General features: G+C 45.2%; 1 protein-coding gene across 1 annotated transcript in view; it reads right to left on the reverse strand.

The window, feature by feature from the left end:
• The window catches only part of SDK1 (sidekick cell adhesion molecule 1), a 393,752-nt gene that overhangs the window by 38,896 nt on the left and 340,432 nt on the right, over positions 1–14,424 (reverse strand). Inside the window, exons 34-36 of the mRNA XM_083872526.1 lie at positions 13,798–13,933; positions 11,735–11,794; positions 9,635–9,736 (exon numbers count right to left, since the gene is read on the reverse strand). Of these exons, the coding sequence (XP_083728652.1) occupies positions 9,635–9,736; positions 11,735–11,794; positions 13,798–13,933 (298 nt within the window). The remainder of the gene's footprint in view (positions 1–9,634; positions 9,737–11,734; positions 11,795–13,797; positions 13,934–14,424) is intronic.

Consider the following 14,424-nt stretch of genomic DNA (forward strand, 5'->3'; position numbering starts at 1 on the left):
ATTTGCTGTGTTGGGCCTGAGTGCTCCTGCCCTCTTATTCAGCAATTTGGCACCAACACTGCCCTGCCAGGCTTGTGACACCCCGAGACATGAAATGAGTCTCAGCAAAGGAGCAATCTGGCCTCCCCACTGTTAAGATGTTCAACAGGATGGGGGAGGAGGCTAAAACAGCTGTAAAAGCCAGATTTTAGTTAAAAATACCCCTTTCTAAGGAATGTTGATATATGTGTTGATTTACACGGTTGCACAGATCAGTGTAAGAGAAATTGAAACATCTCCTCATGTACCAATGGAAGTGAACACAAGAACTGGAAAAACATCTCTCTCACCTTCATGAATGCTGATGAAGACAGAGCAAAAATGCAAAAATAGAAAGACAAACCTATTTTAGTGGAGAAGAAAGGGTGAAGAGGAGAAAGAGAACAGCTGTCAGGATGAGGACTTTGGGAGTCTGGAACACCTGCAGTTGTTTTACTCTGTGCCATCTTGTCTGGGTAGGCAAACACTTGGCTCTCTCTGTATACCACATTTAGTACAGTAGCTGTGTTTTGCCACATCAATTTTTTAAGGGGATTAAAGTCATGAAGAAACATAAATTAAAGCAGCTGCAAATGATCCCCAAATGTAACATCCCCAGCTTCTATGCTTAGCACTGGGAAGCTTCCCAACGTTGGCACAGGTATCTTCAGCACCTGCAGAGTTACAGGAGGGAGGTGGGGGTGGAGGGAGGAGGGAGGGAGAGATGACATTTCTGCAAACTGAATTGCTGAAAACTGAAGTGAATCAAGGACTAGAAATGGAGACTCTTTTCCATGGACACAGATCTAGGGGCTTACCTGTCAGTGCCCTTTTTGAACTGAGGAGCTATTTCATCCTGTTCCTCACTATCTCTTCCAGTGGTGGTGAAAACACTGCTGCTGTGATCCCTAATCTTTCAAATTGGGGTTTGGATTTCCCACATGAGTGAGCCGTGTGCAATCTGGGAGTTTCATGGTGCAGACATGATCTGGGTGATTACAACCATGGCAAACCTCACAGAGCAGTGCTGTGAAAGAGCCTGCAAACAAAAACTGCACACTTTCCTTTTGCTGAATTCCACAGTCTCACTTAGCAAACACAAACCCTAGAACAGCCTATCACATTGCATACTGAGATTATCCATCAAGGAAGTGAGGGAGCCCAGCCCAAAAGTAAAGCCCTCAGAGAACTGTCAGACTGCCTCTGGAAAGGGTGTACAGGTGGTTAAAACAAGAAGAGGGAGAATAATAAAACGAACTTTTCCCTCTATTTCTTTCATGTCAACAAGGATATGATCACACACAGGCAGGCAGCCCATCAGTCAGCAGAGATGGGCCACGAGCAGGAACAGCAAGAGCCTGCCAGCATTAGGTATGCACGAACAACCACAGGCACGAACCTGCAAGCTAAAACCCCCTCTCTCTCCCTTACATCCATGCACGTTGGGGTTTTCTCCACTGAGGAGCAGAAATAGTTGTGTAAGGAGAGCCGTGCCAGCTCTGCTGAGTGCAGGATTCACCTCCAGGAGGGGCTGAAGGCAGTTCAAGGGATGGTGAGGAGGTGCTGTGTGTCTGATCCTCTCCCGTGTGCACTGGGAGCAGAACAGGATGGGAGAGCACTGCCCTCCGTTCTCCTATAGGTCTATCCATTAAAACCGCAAAATTAACAATTTCAGATTATTTCCCTACACTCCCCACGACCCAAAATTCCTCCTCCTCTATTTACAGTCATGTTCGACTTATTATAATTTGTTAATGACACATTTGAATATCATAATACCACAAGTTCATGGCAGCTGACAAAAGCACCCACTTCGCATCCACTGTCAGCAATGGCAGCACCTAATAAAGTCCTTCTGCTTCACTGCAGCCAAGAGAGCATAGCAAATAATCCCCACTGAGTTTGCCATCTACCAAATGTCAAAAGCTATATCAGAAAAAAGTCAAAGGGCACAGGTGAGATCTGCCCCCACAATAACCTTTCGCTGGGGCTTTAATGCCAGTTTGGGCAGCTGACCCCCAGGAGGGATTAATTTAGGATTTAGATTGCAATGGTCAGGGAACCCCAGGGAGCCCACAGAAGACTGTGCTCTTGTGCTCCTGGGGAGACAGAGATTAAATTTAAATTTTCTTGACTCTCAGTGAGAGGTTTCTCTTTCCTTCTTTATTTTTCATCCCTGAGATCATTGCTGTGGTTTTACACGTCTATTCCATCTCAGTGCCTGGACTGCTGCAGCCAAGATATTTTAGACTATTGCTAATTCATACTTTCTTAAGAAAAAAATGGCAACTTTTTTGTTTTCAGTTGACAACAGGCAACCTGAAAAGCCTCCAGTTCTGTGATTGACGACGGATACAGCAAACAGATGTCAGAGAGGAAAACCAACTGTGTTTCTCCACAGCTGGCTTCACAGCAAAGCTGTACAGAGGAGGCAAAGCCACGGGAGTTGAGACCCATATGAAAATACTTACGGCACAAATTTTGCTCACATATCCCAGGATGCCTGCAAACAAGCAGAGCAGGACTGCACAATTAGGCGAAATAGGAATTTGGCTGCAAATATAACCCTTTAGTCAAAAGCTCTCTAACTCCAGCCTGTGTCTGCTGGAATAGGAGTTATCAGCCAGGGGCTTCCCCACTTCTTTATCAGGGCAATTTCTGCTTCATTTGACTTTACTACTGATTGCTCATGTTTTTTGAAAGGAAGGTTAATTCCTCAGCTCTTAATGGAGTGGCTGTGCTGTTAGTTAGTAAAGCTTTTGCATGCACGATGAGGCTTCTCCTCCCTCCGCCCTCTGCTCTGTGCAGGGATGTCCCTGCTCTGGTCCCTTCACAGCCCATAGAGCACTGCAGCAGAGCAGCTCATTTGTCCTTCCCCTCCCACCAACTGCAGCACAAAGCCACGAGCCCTCATGATGGATTCGGGCACTGGAGCCTGCCCGGCTCGGGCTGCAGCCGCCACCAAAAACATCACCATCAAATGGTTGGGGTTGTGAGCTCATCATCAGAGCAAAGCGCTGCCCAGCCCCTCCCAGCCCGGCCGGAGCGGCGCATCAAAACCGCGGATATTTTGGCGAGGACAGAAACATCTTTCCTACGTTGAGCCGTGATAAAAAGAAGCAATTAGAGCCGAGCTAAGCAGGAGCTGCCGCACTGCATAAAGCATTGTGCTCTACCAAAGGCTGCTGCTGACCAATATTAACAACTTAATGAGCTGCTAATGAGGCGCGCGTTCGGCTTTTACTTGCAGCATGAAAACATTGCAAATCATTTTAGGGAGCTTCTGGACTGTCAATGGAGAATTAAAGATGTCAAATAAGCCCATCAAATCTATGTCTCAATCTGGACACTGCTTTCCAGTGCACTCGCTTAAAATTCCTTCTCCTATATGGTAGAATAACTTGCTTTGACAGCACTACGACTCTCAGACTTTGCTTCCTTCTGCCTTGACATTAGATTTCAGTCTCCAGAGAGCTGCAGGGATGTCTTTTTGACATGTTGACATTAAGGACACTTCTTCCACAGACTCACACTGGCACGGTTACTTTCTGTCTTGCCATTGTAAGAGCAGCTACTGAGCTAAACGACCAAATCTGGAAGTCTAATTAGCAAACCTTCGCATCATCTGTAAACAGATTAAGAATATAAAATTACCCTTAAAAAATCGCCAGTTTGAGTAGGAAAGGGAGCCAAGGCTCACAGAGAAAATTCATTTCCATAACTCCCCAGCACTGTAGCAATACAGTAGCACACAAGCAATGACTAATGCTCTAAAGTGGGCACACTTTAGTTTGTTATTTTTTACTGTCCTGTCACAGCGCTGCAGGATTACATCCCACAGCCAAGTGCTATCAACACTCCTGTTACCTCCAGTGGAGCTGCATCGAGGGGAACAACAAATCCATATTGGACTTGCTGCAGACAAGCTCTTAGTGGAGCCCCTGTACGTACAGTGAACCTGGAGAAGTTTAAAATCTACCAAGAAACACTGATGGGATGTGCCCAGTGGCCCATCCTGCTCTCAGAAGTGGGATGCTGTTGGGATAGAGGTGTAGTGGTTTCCAAGAGAAACTGGAAAGAGGTTACTTGCCCAATCCAAACAGGAAATGTAGCACCACTGTTTTTTTTCCTTCCATCTTCCTACAGTTTGCCTTTCTTGCTCTGCTCTGACTTTACTCTGTCTTTTAGCACTGTTGGAGAACTTGGCTTGCACCTTTAACTCCAAGCTGCGAGGAGACCTTCTCCTTCTTTGGAGAGAAAGACACTGGGACAGGACGGCAACCCAGTGTCACTCCTGGAGCAAGGCATTCCCAGAATGACAGGGTAAAGCTCATTCAGAACCCAGCATCACATTGGAACAGCTCCGCAGGTTCTTTAAATTCAAAGAGGAGAGGAAAAGGACAACCAGGTTCAAGCACCCTTCCATCCCCCAAAGGTAGCCTTTGCTGATGTCCAGAGGTGTCAGCAATTAAAAGGCAAGTACCCCATTATTTCAAAGGCTTGGTGCTTTTCAGGTGCCAAACTTGCCCTTTGTTTAAAGTTTGAGCAAGTGAAACCAATAATTAATTTACCACTCTATTTCCCAACAGCTCCCCTCCATCCCCTTTTGTTTATCGAGGGAAGATACAGTCCCCTAGGCTGACAGGTTTTAGACTAGTGCAATGTGAAATGGCCATGATAATCCTTCTCTTCCCTTCTCCAGTGGCATCTGGGATGGCACTGCCCCCCCCAGCTCTTGCGGCTGTGCCAGCAGCAGAGTGCTCCTATCACAGAGTCCCAGCCAGCCCGCATGTCCCACCCCGATAGGAGAGAACAGCCACGGGCCCTGGCAGGAGGGAGGCTGCCAGCTCCAGTGCTCTGGAATGTTGTCATTCCTCTTGGAGACACAGGGGACTCCACACAGCATCTCCTCTGCTCTTTGTGGCAGGGGAAGAGATAAAGCTGCTGTGCTGTAAGAGAAAGGGGGGTCCCGGGCAGTGCTGAGGGAGCCCCTTCTCCAGAAAGGGGCTGAGGTGGCACTCACAAAAGAGAGAGGTCTGAAGGAAGAGATTGAAGCACCCAAGGGCAAAGGAGCCTTGTCCTGCCAACCTTCCCTGCCTTCAGCACAAAGGGATGTTGCCCCAGCCCAGATAACCAGGTAAAAAGGGACCAGAGCTCTGTGCTGAGCAGTTTCTAAAAGGAAGCCAAGTACTGGAATCAAGTCTTTTCTTCCTTACAAGGCTTCTTTGTCCTTTTCATGGCTCGCTTTCTCAGTGTACCCTTTTCCGTCCCAAACCTATTTCGCTATTTTTAGTCTTGGAGCTTTCCAGGTGGTTTCTATTTCTGGCAAAATGCTGGAGGTGGCCAGGCAGCTCCAAGTGCTTCCCTTGACATTAATGGCAGAGCAGATCTCCTCTCCCTGGGTCAGCTACGGGTGAATAAAATAAAGTTTGTGAAGTCCAGGAACACCTGTGGAGCTGCAGGCAGGAGGGCAGATGAAAACAATTGCACATAGCAGGAAAAAAATTGGTTTGCTGTCCGTGAGCTTTGCACTAAGAGGCGGATTCAGCTTTGGAAGACAAAGGTAAGAAGCAGTCATCACTCTGTCCCATTCCTGTTCTTTTCCAAGCTACAGTTCCACTTGGAAGAAAATGAGAGGGCCAGGTAATGTTCTCTGAAAGATGATGGTATAACCAAAATAGCATTTCAGTGGAGGACTTCTAAACAAAGGGATTTGTCTCTCAGCTCTTTTTACTCCTTGCCTTTCCCATTACAGAACCAGCTCTCAGAGATCATCATTAAAAAGAACAACAACAACAACCCAGCCTCATCAGTTCTTGTGAATTCTGAAGGTCACCAACGTCACCATCAGTTATAATGACACACATCACTCCCCTCTTCACACAAATGGATTTACAACCTGTTTAAAGGCTGATGTCTCTCAGAGCACTTCACCCCTTCTGCCACCCTCTCTTTGCACACACTCACTCCACTCCAGCAACAGCTGCTGCAAGAAATGATGAATTCCATTACTTTTTCATCCAAAACAGCTTTGCAGTATATGGGAGAAGCACTGAAGGCTGCAGGCTCGTTAGCACAGGATTTGTATTGCCACATTTTACTTTATTCACCTTCCCAAATTAGGTGAAGCACATCTGGCCCAAACCTGTGATTTCTGTTTAATTAAAATGCAGGTAGTGGAGTCTCCCGAACTCCAGAGCCCCCCACACAATCAGGTAGTGACAGCAACCTGGTAGAATAATGCTCTTGATGTAGTGGCTGCTCTAACAGAGTCTTAATTTCAGTGGAGCAGAACAGCACCTCTGGTAGCAGCTGCGTTTGGGGCTGGGATGAATATCAGTACCCAGCCTCTCGCTGAACACTCTCTGCCTCCCCAATCAAAGCCAGCATCCCTGACAGCTGAACTGTTAAATGAATTAACAAGGCGAAAAGGGGGCTTGCCAGCGGGGCTGCGACTCCCTTCCTAATTTCTGCAAGTGGTGGCTTTCAATTTTTCTGTCATTTGTCAGGAGATGCACATGGTTCTCTAATGAGCAGGGCAGAGCTGCAGCCAGCTCTGAAAAGGCAGCATTAGAGGATCTTCTGGGCCTTGGAGGAGAGGGATGCAGATGCTTCAGGCAGGTGGGGGAAGGACATGGGTGCTGCTCAGACTGAACAGGCAGCACATCCTTCCCAGCTGTGCTGAGCTCAAGGACTCCCAGCCCACTCTCCCATCTTGGGGAAGAACTGCTCTCCACACCAGGGAGATTTGCCAATATCCAGGCAGAACTCAAAATGAAGCCTTTGATCTTATGGGCTACTCAAAAAAGGAAAAGCATTTCCTCCACCTGTAGAACAAAATAAAAAAACCCATCACCAAAAAAACCCCAAAGATCCAAACCACTGGCATCCAGCTTTCCTGTTCACCAGGCAAGTTGGGCTACAGAGGCCTTTTACTCATGTCTGACCCATTGTTCTCTCCCAGAATTTCCACCTGCCCATCAGTCAGAGGCAGGGAAGACCTGCTCAGGATGCCCAAGGGGGCAGTTGGCTGGAGCACAGCTCAAGAACACTCCAGGGCTGGAGAGAAACTCCCCATTTAGATACATTTCGCTCATTTAATTGGCAAAACTTGAAGAAGGTTGGTTTTAGTGACTTGCCCCCCCCGCCCCAGCTTTTCAGGTAGTTCCATTATCTACTGGAACTTTTATTGTAAAAATCCAGGTATGATCATACGAAAATTTTCAAATCTAACAGAGGAGAGCACAAGAGGGAAGGAAGGAATCACAGACATTCCTCCTTATGAACAGCACGACCATCAGCAACACAAACACCCAACAGAACTGGCTATTCTGACTGAGCTGGCCTAAGCCCAGCACATTTCCCCAAAGGCACAAAGGCTGTATATCCCTTTTTATGAGCCAGAGAGGAATGTTCTCCCCTCTCCCAGAGTTACTGCAACGCTTAGGGCAGAACGAGGCCCCATTTAATACCACTGAGACAAGAGCTACCTGAGAGCTTCAGCCCAGGGACTGGCCACCTTCACTCTGTGTGCTCAGTGCTGTGCCTGTGTCAGCACTTGTTTATTGGGAAGCTTTTCTCTGTTTTTAACCTGGATGCCCCATTGCTGGAGCTGAGCAGATCCATTTTTTTCCCAGCTTGCTGCTTAACTGCCTTTACCATGGGTAAGAACACTGAGCAAACAATAACAGCAAAAACCTTGTATTTCCACAGCACACTTTAACTCAAAGGTGTCACAAATCAATTTAAAACTTAAATTGCAATACCATCTCCAATCACTTTACTCACAGTATAAATCATAGCCAGTTCTGGAGGTGGAAGAGGCAGTTATATAACAAAGTGTAATAACTTCACACAACAAGAGTGAAAATCAGCAGGAAGATCCTACATTCATCATCTCTGCTGGGTGAACCTGGATGGTCCCTCTTTCCAGAGGTCAATCCAGGAACTCTAAAACAGCAGCCAAGTCACACACTCCAACTTCAGACACACCAGTCCTGCCTGGGAAAGGAGGCCTCCTGGATATCACAGAATCATGGAATGGTTTGAGTTGGAAGGGATCTTAAAGCTCATCTGATTCCAGCCCCTCTTCCTTCAGACACTCAGGGGTCCTGTAATTATTTCAGTGTCCTCTCAAGTCTGTCTCCTCCCACTGCCCTGTTCCCTGAGTTATGATAGGAAGATCTGGACTGTGGAATTAAAAGACACACTATAACAGCATGTCCTTGTTTTCCCCAGCTGATTTCCCATGCTGTGTACATGTGTCTAAATGCATGTGCTGGCTCCATTTGCAGCAGGGAGATACTTAGCTCTGAAACAAAAATGTATTTTGAAGCCAGATACAGTTGGCTCCACCTGGGACTTTCTTTGCTGCAGTTGCAGAAGTAAGTTGGAGCAGCAGCAAACTAGAAAAAATGTAAATATTGCCAGCTGTCTCTCCAGGACGACACTGCTCTGATTAATTTATGATGTTTTCAAAGAAAGATGGTGAATGTTGCACCATATTTGAAATGAAAAGGTTAAGCAGAGTTTAAAAAAATGCGCAGCGGAGTTCTTTAAAAAAAGTGCTTTGCTTAGTTTTGAGCAATAGAATGTTTAATGATTAATAATGAAATGAATTTAGTGCTGGCTTTGATAGCTTCCCCATCCCACAGCTCTGAGACAGAGGAACAAAGTGCAATCAGCTCCTTTGCTGGGCCAAGCTGCCTCCCCTTGTTCTGAGCTTCAAATGCTGCTGCTGCAGAAACTGAGACCATAACTAATGAGGATTTCAGCCCCTCTCCAGCTGGGATCACCATCAACACAGCCCCGCTGGCAGGGCTGCAGGAGGGCAGCAGCTATTTCAGCCCTGCCCTTCCCAGCTGGAGTTTCTGAGGGGACAGACTGGCTGGGGGTTATCTGGGCTCTGACAGACCACCCGTTTCTCAGGGCATTCACAGAAGCATCTGCTCAACTCTTTTGTCCTGATTTCCACCTCCAGCCTTCCAGCAATTTTAAAATGATCAAAAAGGACTCAGGCACCAGACCCAGAGTGAGCAAAGGCTTGGACAGTGCCATTGGCTGGGGCTGGATGCAGTGACAGTCTGCACATTCCTGGGAGCACCCAACCCCTGCCTCCAAACCAGCATTAACCCAGACACGGCATCTCCTCGCTTCAAGAGCACGAAAACACAGCCAGGTGTGGTGCCAGGCAATGTCTCTACACAGAGTTATAAAATGAAAGAACCAGCTTTCAGAGCCTTCCTTGTTTTGGAGTTTTGTTTCTTTTCCCTTGTGGCTTTCCTGTGCTCCACTTTTCACTTCTTTAACTCGAGTCAATTTTTCCCTCAAGCTAATTTGATATGAACAGTCATCCTCCCGCAACTCCAGAAATATTTTCTCTTCTTTCTTTCAAATGCCTTTTCTTCCTTCCTTCCTGCAGACCAACTGTGTTTTCCAATGGCAAGAAACTGCCAGTGCTTATTCCAGGAGAGCGTGCAACAAAAAACTGTCAGCAATAATGACTGGAGAATTTTTCAAATAATCCCTTTCTTGGACAATTATTGAACATTATCTGAAGAATACTACAACATGCTGGTACTTAAAAAAAAAATCTACTAATTTTCTTTTCACCTACCTGCTTCACCCACAAACACTTCCACTGGTGTGCTGGTAGGGCTCTCACCAATGACATTATATGCTGTCATGAGTACTTCATATCTCTTGTATTTCTTCAATTCTGAAAAATTAAAATATTACATATTAATATTATATATGGTGATTTATACTGTATTACAGCTATCTTTTAGACTCCAACACCTCTTTATCTCCAGACTTGTCTCTCAGAAAATGTGGTAATAGAACAGTACAATGTCTACTTCAATCCTTCCTGAATTCACATGTCATGACAGCATTTGCATCATTTTGAAAGATATTTCTGATGAAATGTCAGGACTTCCCAGTGTTCCCTCACAGTGTCACTCCAGTAAGAGGAATATTGATTTCTCTTGGAATATACCCATTTCTTATGGATAACTAACTGGAGGAACACCTCTAGGTCATTCTGAAGTACAGAAAATGGCAGGATTTGGCTTTCAGTGTCACCATCAGATCTCATTTTGCTCTGCACTGGTAGGAAAGAGCCTGCCCAGCCTTTGCCTAATCCCTGGAATGCTCATTTAGGGGGGCATTTAGCAGCTGCCCTGCTCTAGAACAGCTGCAGTAGGGAGAGCTGCAGTGGGGGATCTGGGGTCCCATTCCAGGTACTCCACAGGGATCTTCTCCTCCACCATGACCACAGCCCGACCATCAATCACAATGAGAAAGGAGAATTTGAAGGCTGGACTCCATTTGGCCACCAGGCAACAAATTTCTTTGCTGACACAGAGAAACCACTCTGACAGATGAGGCGGGAGAGTGAGAGCAGCGTGAAAAAATCTAAAAACCCCAATTGTTTGTGGGTAATTAACAGATGCAACGAGGGTGGAGCAGAATCACATCAACGTCATTAGAGGAGGCAGCGCCTGAGTGGTTTCAGATTTTGCATTTTCAGGATGAAAGAATCAATCCCAACAGATATATTTATCATCTACAATACTTAACAGGGAAATTAGAGTAAGAGAGCAATCAATAATATAAATTGCCCTATTTAAATGAGCATTGAATTAAGACACGCATGGCCAGAGGTCCAAATTTCTCCCTTTGCCAATAATTTTCCCTGCTATCTATGAATCAGAGTTCCCTTAACTTGACGGCTGACAGTATGCCATTGGTTTGGTAAGGTCCAAAAACCTAATTAGGCAAGTTTGTCTAATTTCAGTGTCACAAAACTGTTTATAAGTGTTGTGCTCCAATATCTGACTGTGAGCTCAGTATCATTCTCCAGTCTCAGGCATACTGTAAATTATATCTAATATATCCCCAGTTTTTTGAAGGTGATATTGCTAAATTTGGATGGACTGCAAAAGATGGAGCAAACAAATCAGAAATAACAGTGCTGAGTTCATAAACAATCAATAGTAAGATACACACATTTAGTACTGGGCAGCTTGCACAGGGAAACTTTATTTTCTGCCATGAGAAGTCACAAGGGAGATTTTAGTGTTAACTGGATGTGGAAGAAAATGGAACACGAGAGTTCATGCATGCAACTTTCAGTGGGGATTGGGCTTCATTTTTTCTTTTTTTTTTAGCCCATCACAATCTGTGACTCAAAAGCCTTGGGCAAAACCTATCTAGTGAACCATCACCACCACAAAGCAACTTGCCTTTTAACTCTGTCGAATGTTATTTTATTCATTTCCAATTGAAAACACCTCTGGAGATGCACATAAATTCATTGGGCCCTTTCTAAATTGGCCTTGTATTCCATGGAATGCCCGAGCATTGCAAAGCTTGAATCACAGGACTAATGATGTGATACAGCTAAACTCAGATGGACTGCAAAATATGCAGCAAGTGAATCAAAATTCATTTAGCATCAGCAATATTGGGTTGTTACAATCAGTAATGTTTTACCTTCCCAGCAGCCACGTTTTTACAACAGCTACCTACTTGCATCATCAACATCTCTGGGTGTAGGGGAAGCAAAGGCTTAAAGAAAAAGGAACTGGAGATAGCCAGAGTCATTAATCTGTGTTGATTTCTGCTGGATCCATGCAGGACGGCCACAGGAGTTTGCCCATGGTATATTTTGAACCATTACAAAGAGTCTCAACTGAAGGCAATGTGCACTTACGTGTTAATTCATACGTCGTTAATGCAGAGCTGCTGTTCACTGTCTTGAAGCTGCTTTGGGCTATTCAGGGTAAGCAAAGCAGAAAGCTTGTTACAGTGCAAGGAAATAGTTATTGCAAATGATGTACAGCAGAGACAGAGGCAAATGAGGCAGCACACCCATACACAGTTCAAGCTTTAGGAATATACCTTGAAGGGCAATAAAATCACATCACTGTCTGGTAACACATCGAGAGCATCTCGCCCACATGGGGCTGTTTCATTTCCTCCTCAAACAGAGGAACTCACAAATACACAACACAAAGATGTTCTGGCTTTTAGGTTAAACAGAACAAATGAGTAAAGATGAAATGATTTCTAGGGGCGAAGGCTCTCAGTGGTGCATTACATCCTGATTTCTCGGGATATAAAATTCAAGACCTGAAGAGCTGCAGAGTACTGAGCTGGAACGTGGACCACAAAGTGAACACTTACAGCAGGGCAGGACCTGTTTCTTTAAGTGTGAGTTTGATTTCCCACAGTTTCACTTAAAGAATTCAATATTCCTGCTGTGAGTGAATTGTAATAATATGCTAAGCTGTGCAAAACTGTGGGTCAGTGAGGAACAGAGGTGTTCTAAGGTGAGAATTATGAGGAGAAAGAGGGAAATTTATCTTCAAATACATTTGTCTCCACCCCTTGCTCTCTTTGTCTCTTGACTCCCTGGAGAGGTACAGCTCGTTTTTTTCTCCTCTACAGTGATTAGGAATGTTGCTGCAGGGCCAGACAAGAGAAGGGAAAAGACAAAACTGGTTGGTTTCACAGGCTCCCCCTCTTGTGAGAGCATCCAAATTCATTAGTTCATAATGTACACTGTCAGTGATTCAGGTTTTGTCTGAGAAAAACCTCTTCTGCATTCCTACACCTATGAGAGCTTTACATCTCTGTCCTGGTTCAAGCTGCTCAGTCTGAGAAGTCTCATTAGCTCTGACCCACGTAAGTGAGGTCAGAGTTAGGTGCTTACTTTATATTTAAAGCACCCACTTATCCACACCCTCATTAAAATTCACTCTTGCTTTTGTAGAAATCACTTCTATGGGTTCAGAAAAACATGGGAGATTATGTAAGATGTTAAAATAGTCTCACTGAACCCTATTCTGCTGCTCTTGGAGTATTATCTTATTCTGAATATTCCAGTGACATCAAAGAGGACAAAAGCTGGTCCCTCCATGAGCCCATCTCGTTGCTGGACCTTATTTCTCAAGCTGCTGAGTGTTCACATGTCTGCCTCACATCATCTTACTCTGCCTATTCTTCCCTCTGATTTCCTTTCTAGCCTTTATCTAAAGAGCCTTTTCATTTTTTTTTTGTCTATTATTCCTCTCCCTCTCCACCTTCTTTCCATGTGGGCCATAAATCCCAGTGACTAACATGGAAAGCAGGCACCTAAAAATTCTTGCTCATCTTCCCTATTTTCTTCTAAAATATGGACAACCACTTTGAAATTATAAAATTTCTATTTTAAAATTCTCCTCAGCTGTTTTCCTCATACTGTAAAAAGAAAAACAAAATGTCAATTACAAAAACTATTGAAAAAAACCCCACCAAAACAGCAAGAAAGGAAAAAGTTGCCAGCTGAGGAAAATGAAGTGTCCCTCATTTGAAGGCAGAACAAAGTGTACCAGGGTAATTATGAAGTGGAGGTAGTGGGAAGCAGGAAATCAGAGGGTACGTGGGGGACAGGCTATCAATTCCAGCATGCTGGCAGAGATCAGCACAGACCATTACAATGCTGATCGCACCAAAGTCACTTGCATTTTTCAGCATCTTCAGGCTGATTGTGTAAAACCTGAATAATTTTCCATCCTCTCAGACTTCCATTTTATTTCCACGGAGCAAGAGGGGGGTGCAGTGCCTGGTGCAATGACAGATTACTGTGGGTCTGATATTTCTGAGTCTGAGAAATTTTTCCTTGGGAAAAAAAGTTAGCAGCTGCTAGCAGGCTAAAATCTCTCAAACCCAAAAATATCAAGCCCACAGGTTACCATTGTGGGATATTTTAAGGGCCCAAAACCACAGGCTTACGTGTGAGCTCTGCTCTTAGAGCTGAGGGGTTCTGGATGTTTTTGGATTCTGTCCCAGGCCCGGCATCGTAGTCCAGCTCCCGGTAGTAGATGCGGTATCCCAACAGGAGCCCGTTCAGACTCTCCACCTTGGGGGGCTGAAAAACACATCCAGGGGAAGAACAGGCTCGTTAGGATGTGCTTGGCAACAGACATCCATCACCAGGGGCAGCAGCTCTGTGCCCTGGTGAAAACAGACATTAATAATGCACAGGGTTGAGGGTGGTGTGGTTTGGAAAGCACAAGTTAGAGGCAGCTTTGAGGATTTTGCTCAGCTGTGGCCATTGCAAAAGGCTCTTGACTGAAAAATCCACACCATTGATGCATTGGGAAGGCTGACCTGAAACAAAGACTGGGCAGAGCTAGAGCACAAAGTAAGTTTTTATTGAAAGGTCTCCAGGATCCACCTTGGGCAGGACAAGAGCCTGGCCAGGGCTACACCCAAGGTGGATTGAGAATGGTCACAAAATGGACCACAGGGTACCCGGTCTCACACTTTGATAAGTTTTGGTTCATTTGCATATTGGAGTTTAATTGTCCAATTACAGCTCCGGGTTGTGAGGTCCCATCCTTCTTGTTCCTCCCTTCA

This window comes from Zosterops lateralis (genome assembly GCF_965231275.1).
Source record: "Zosterops lateralis genome assembly, chromosome: 15".
In the NCBI taxonomy this organism is placed as follows: domain Eukaryota; kingdom Metazoa; phylum Chordata; class Aves; order Passeriformes; family Zosteropidae; genus Zosterops; species Zosterops lateralis.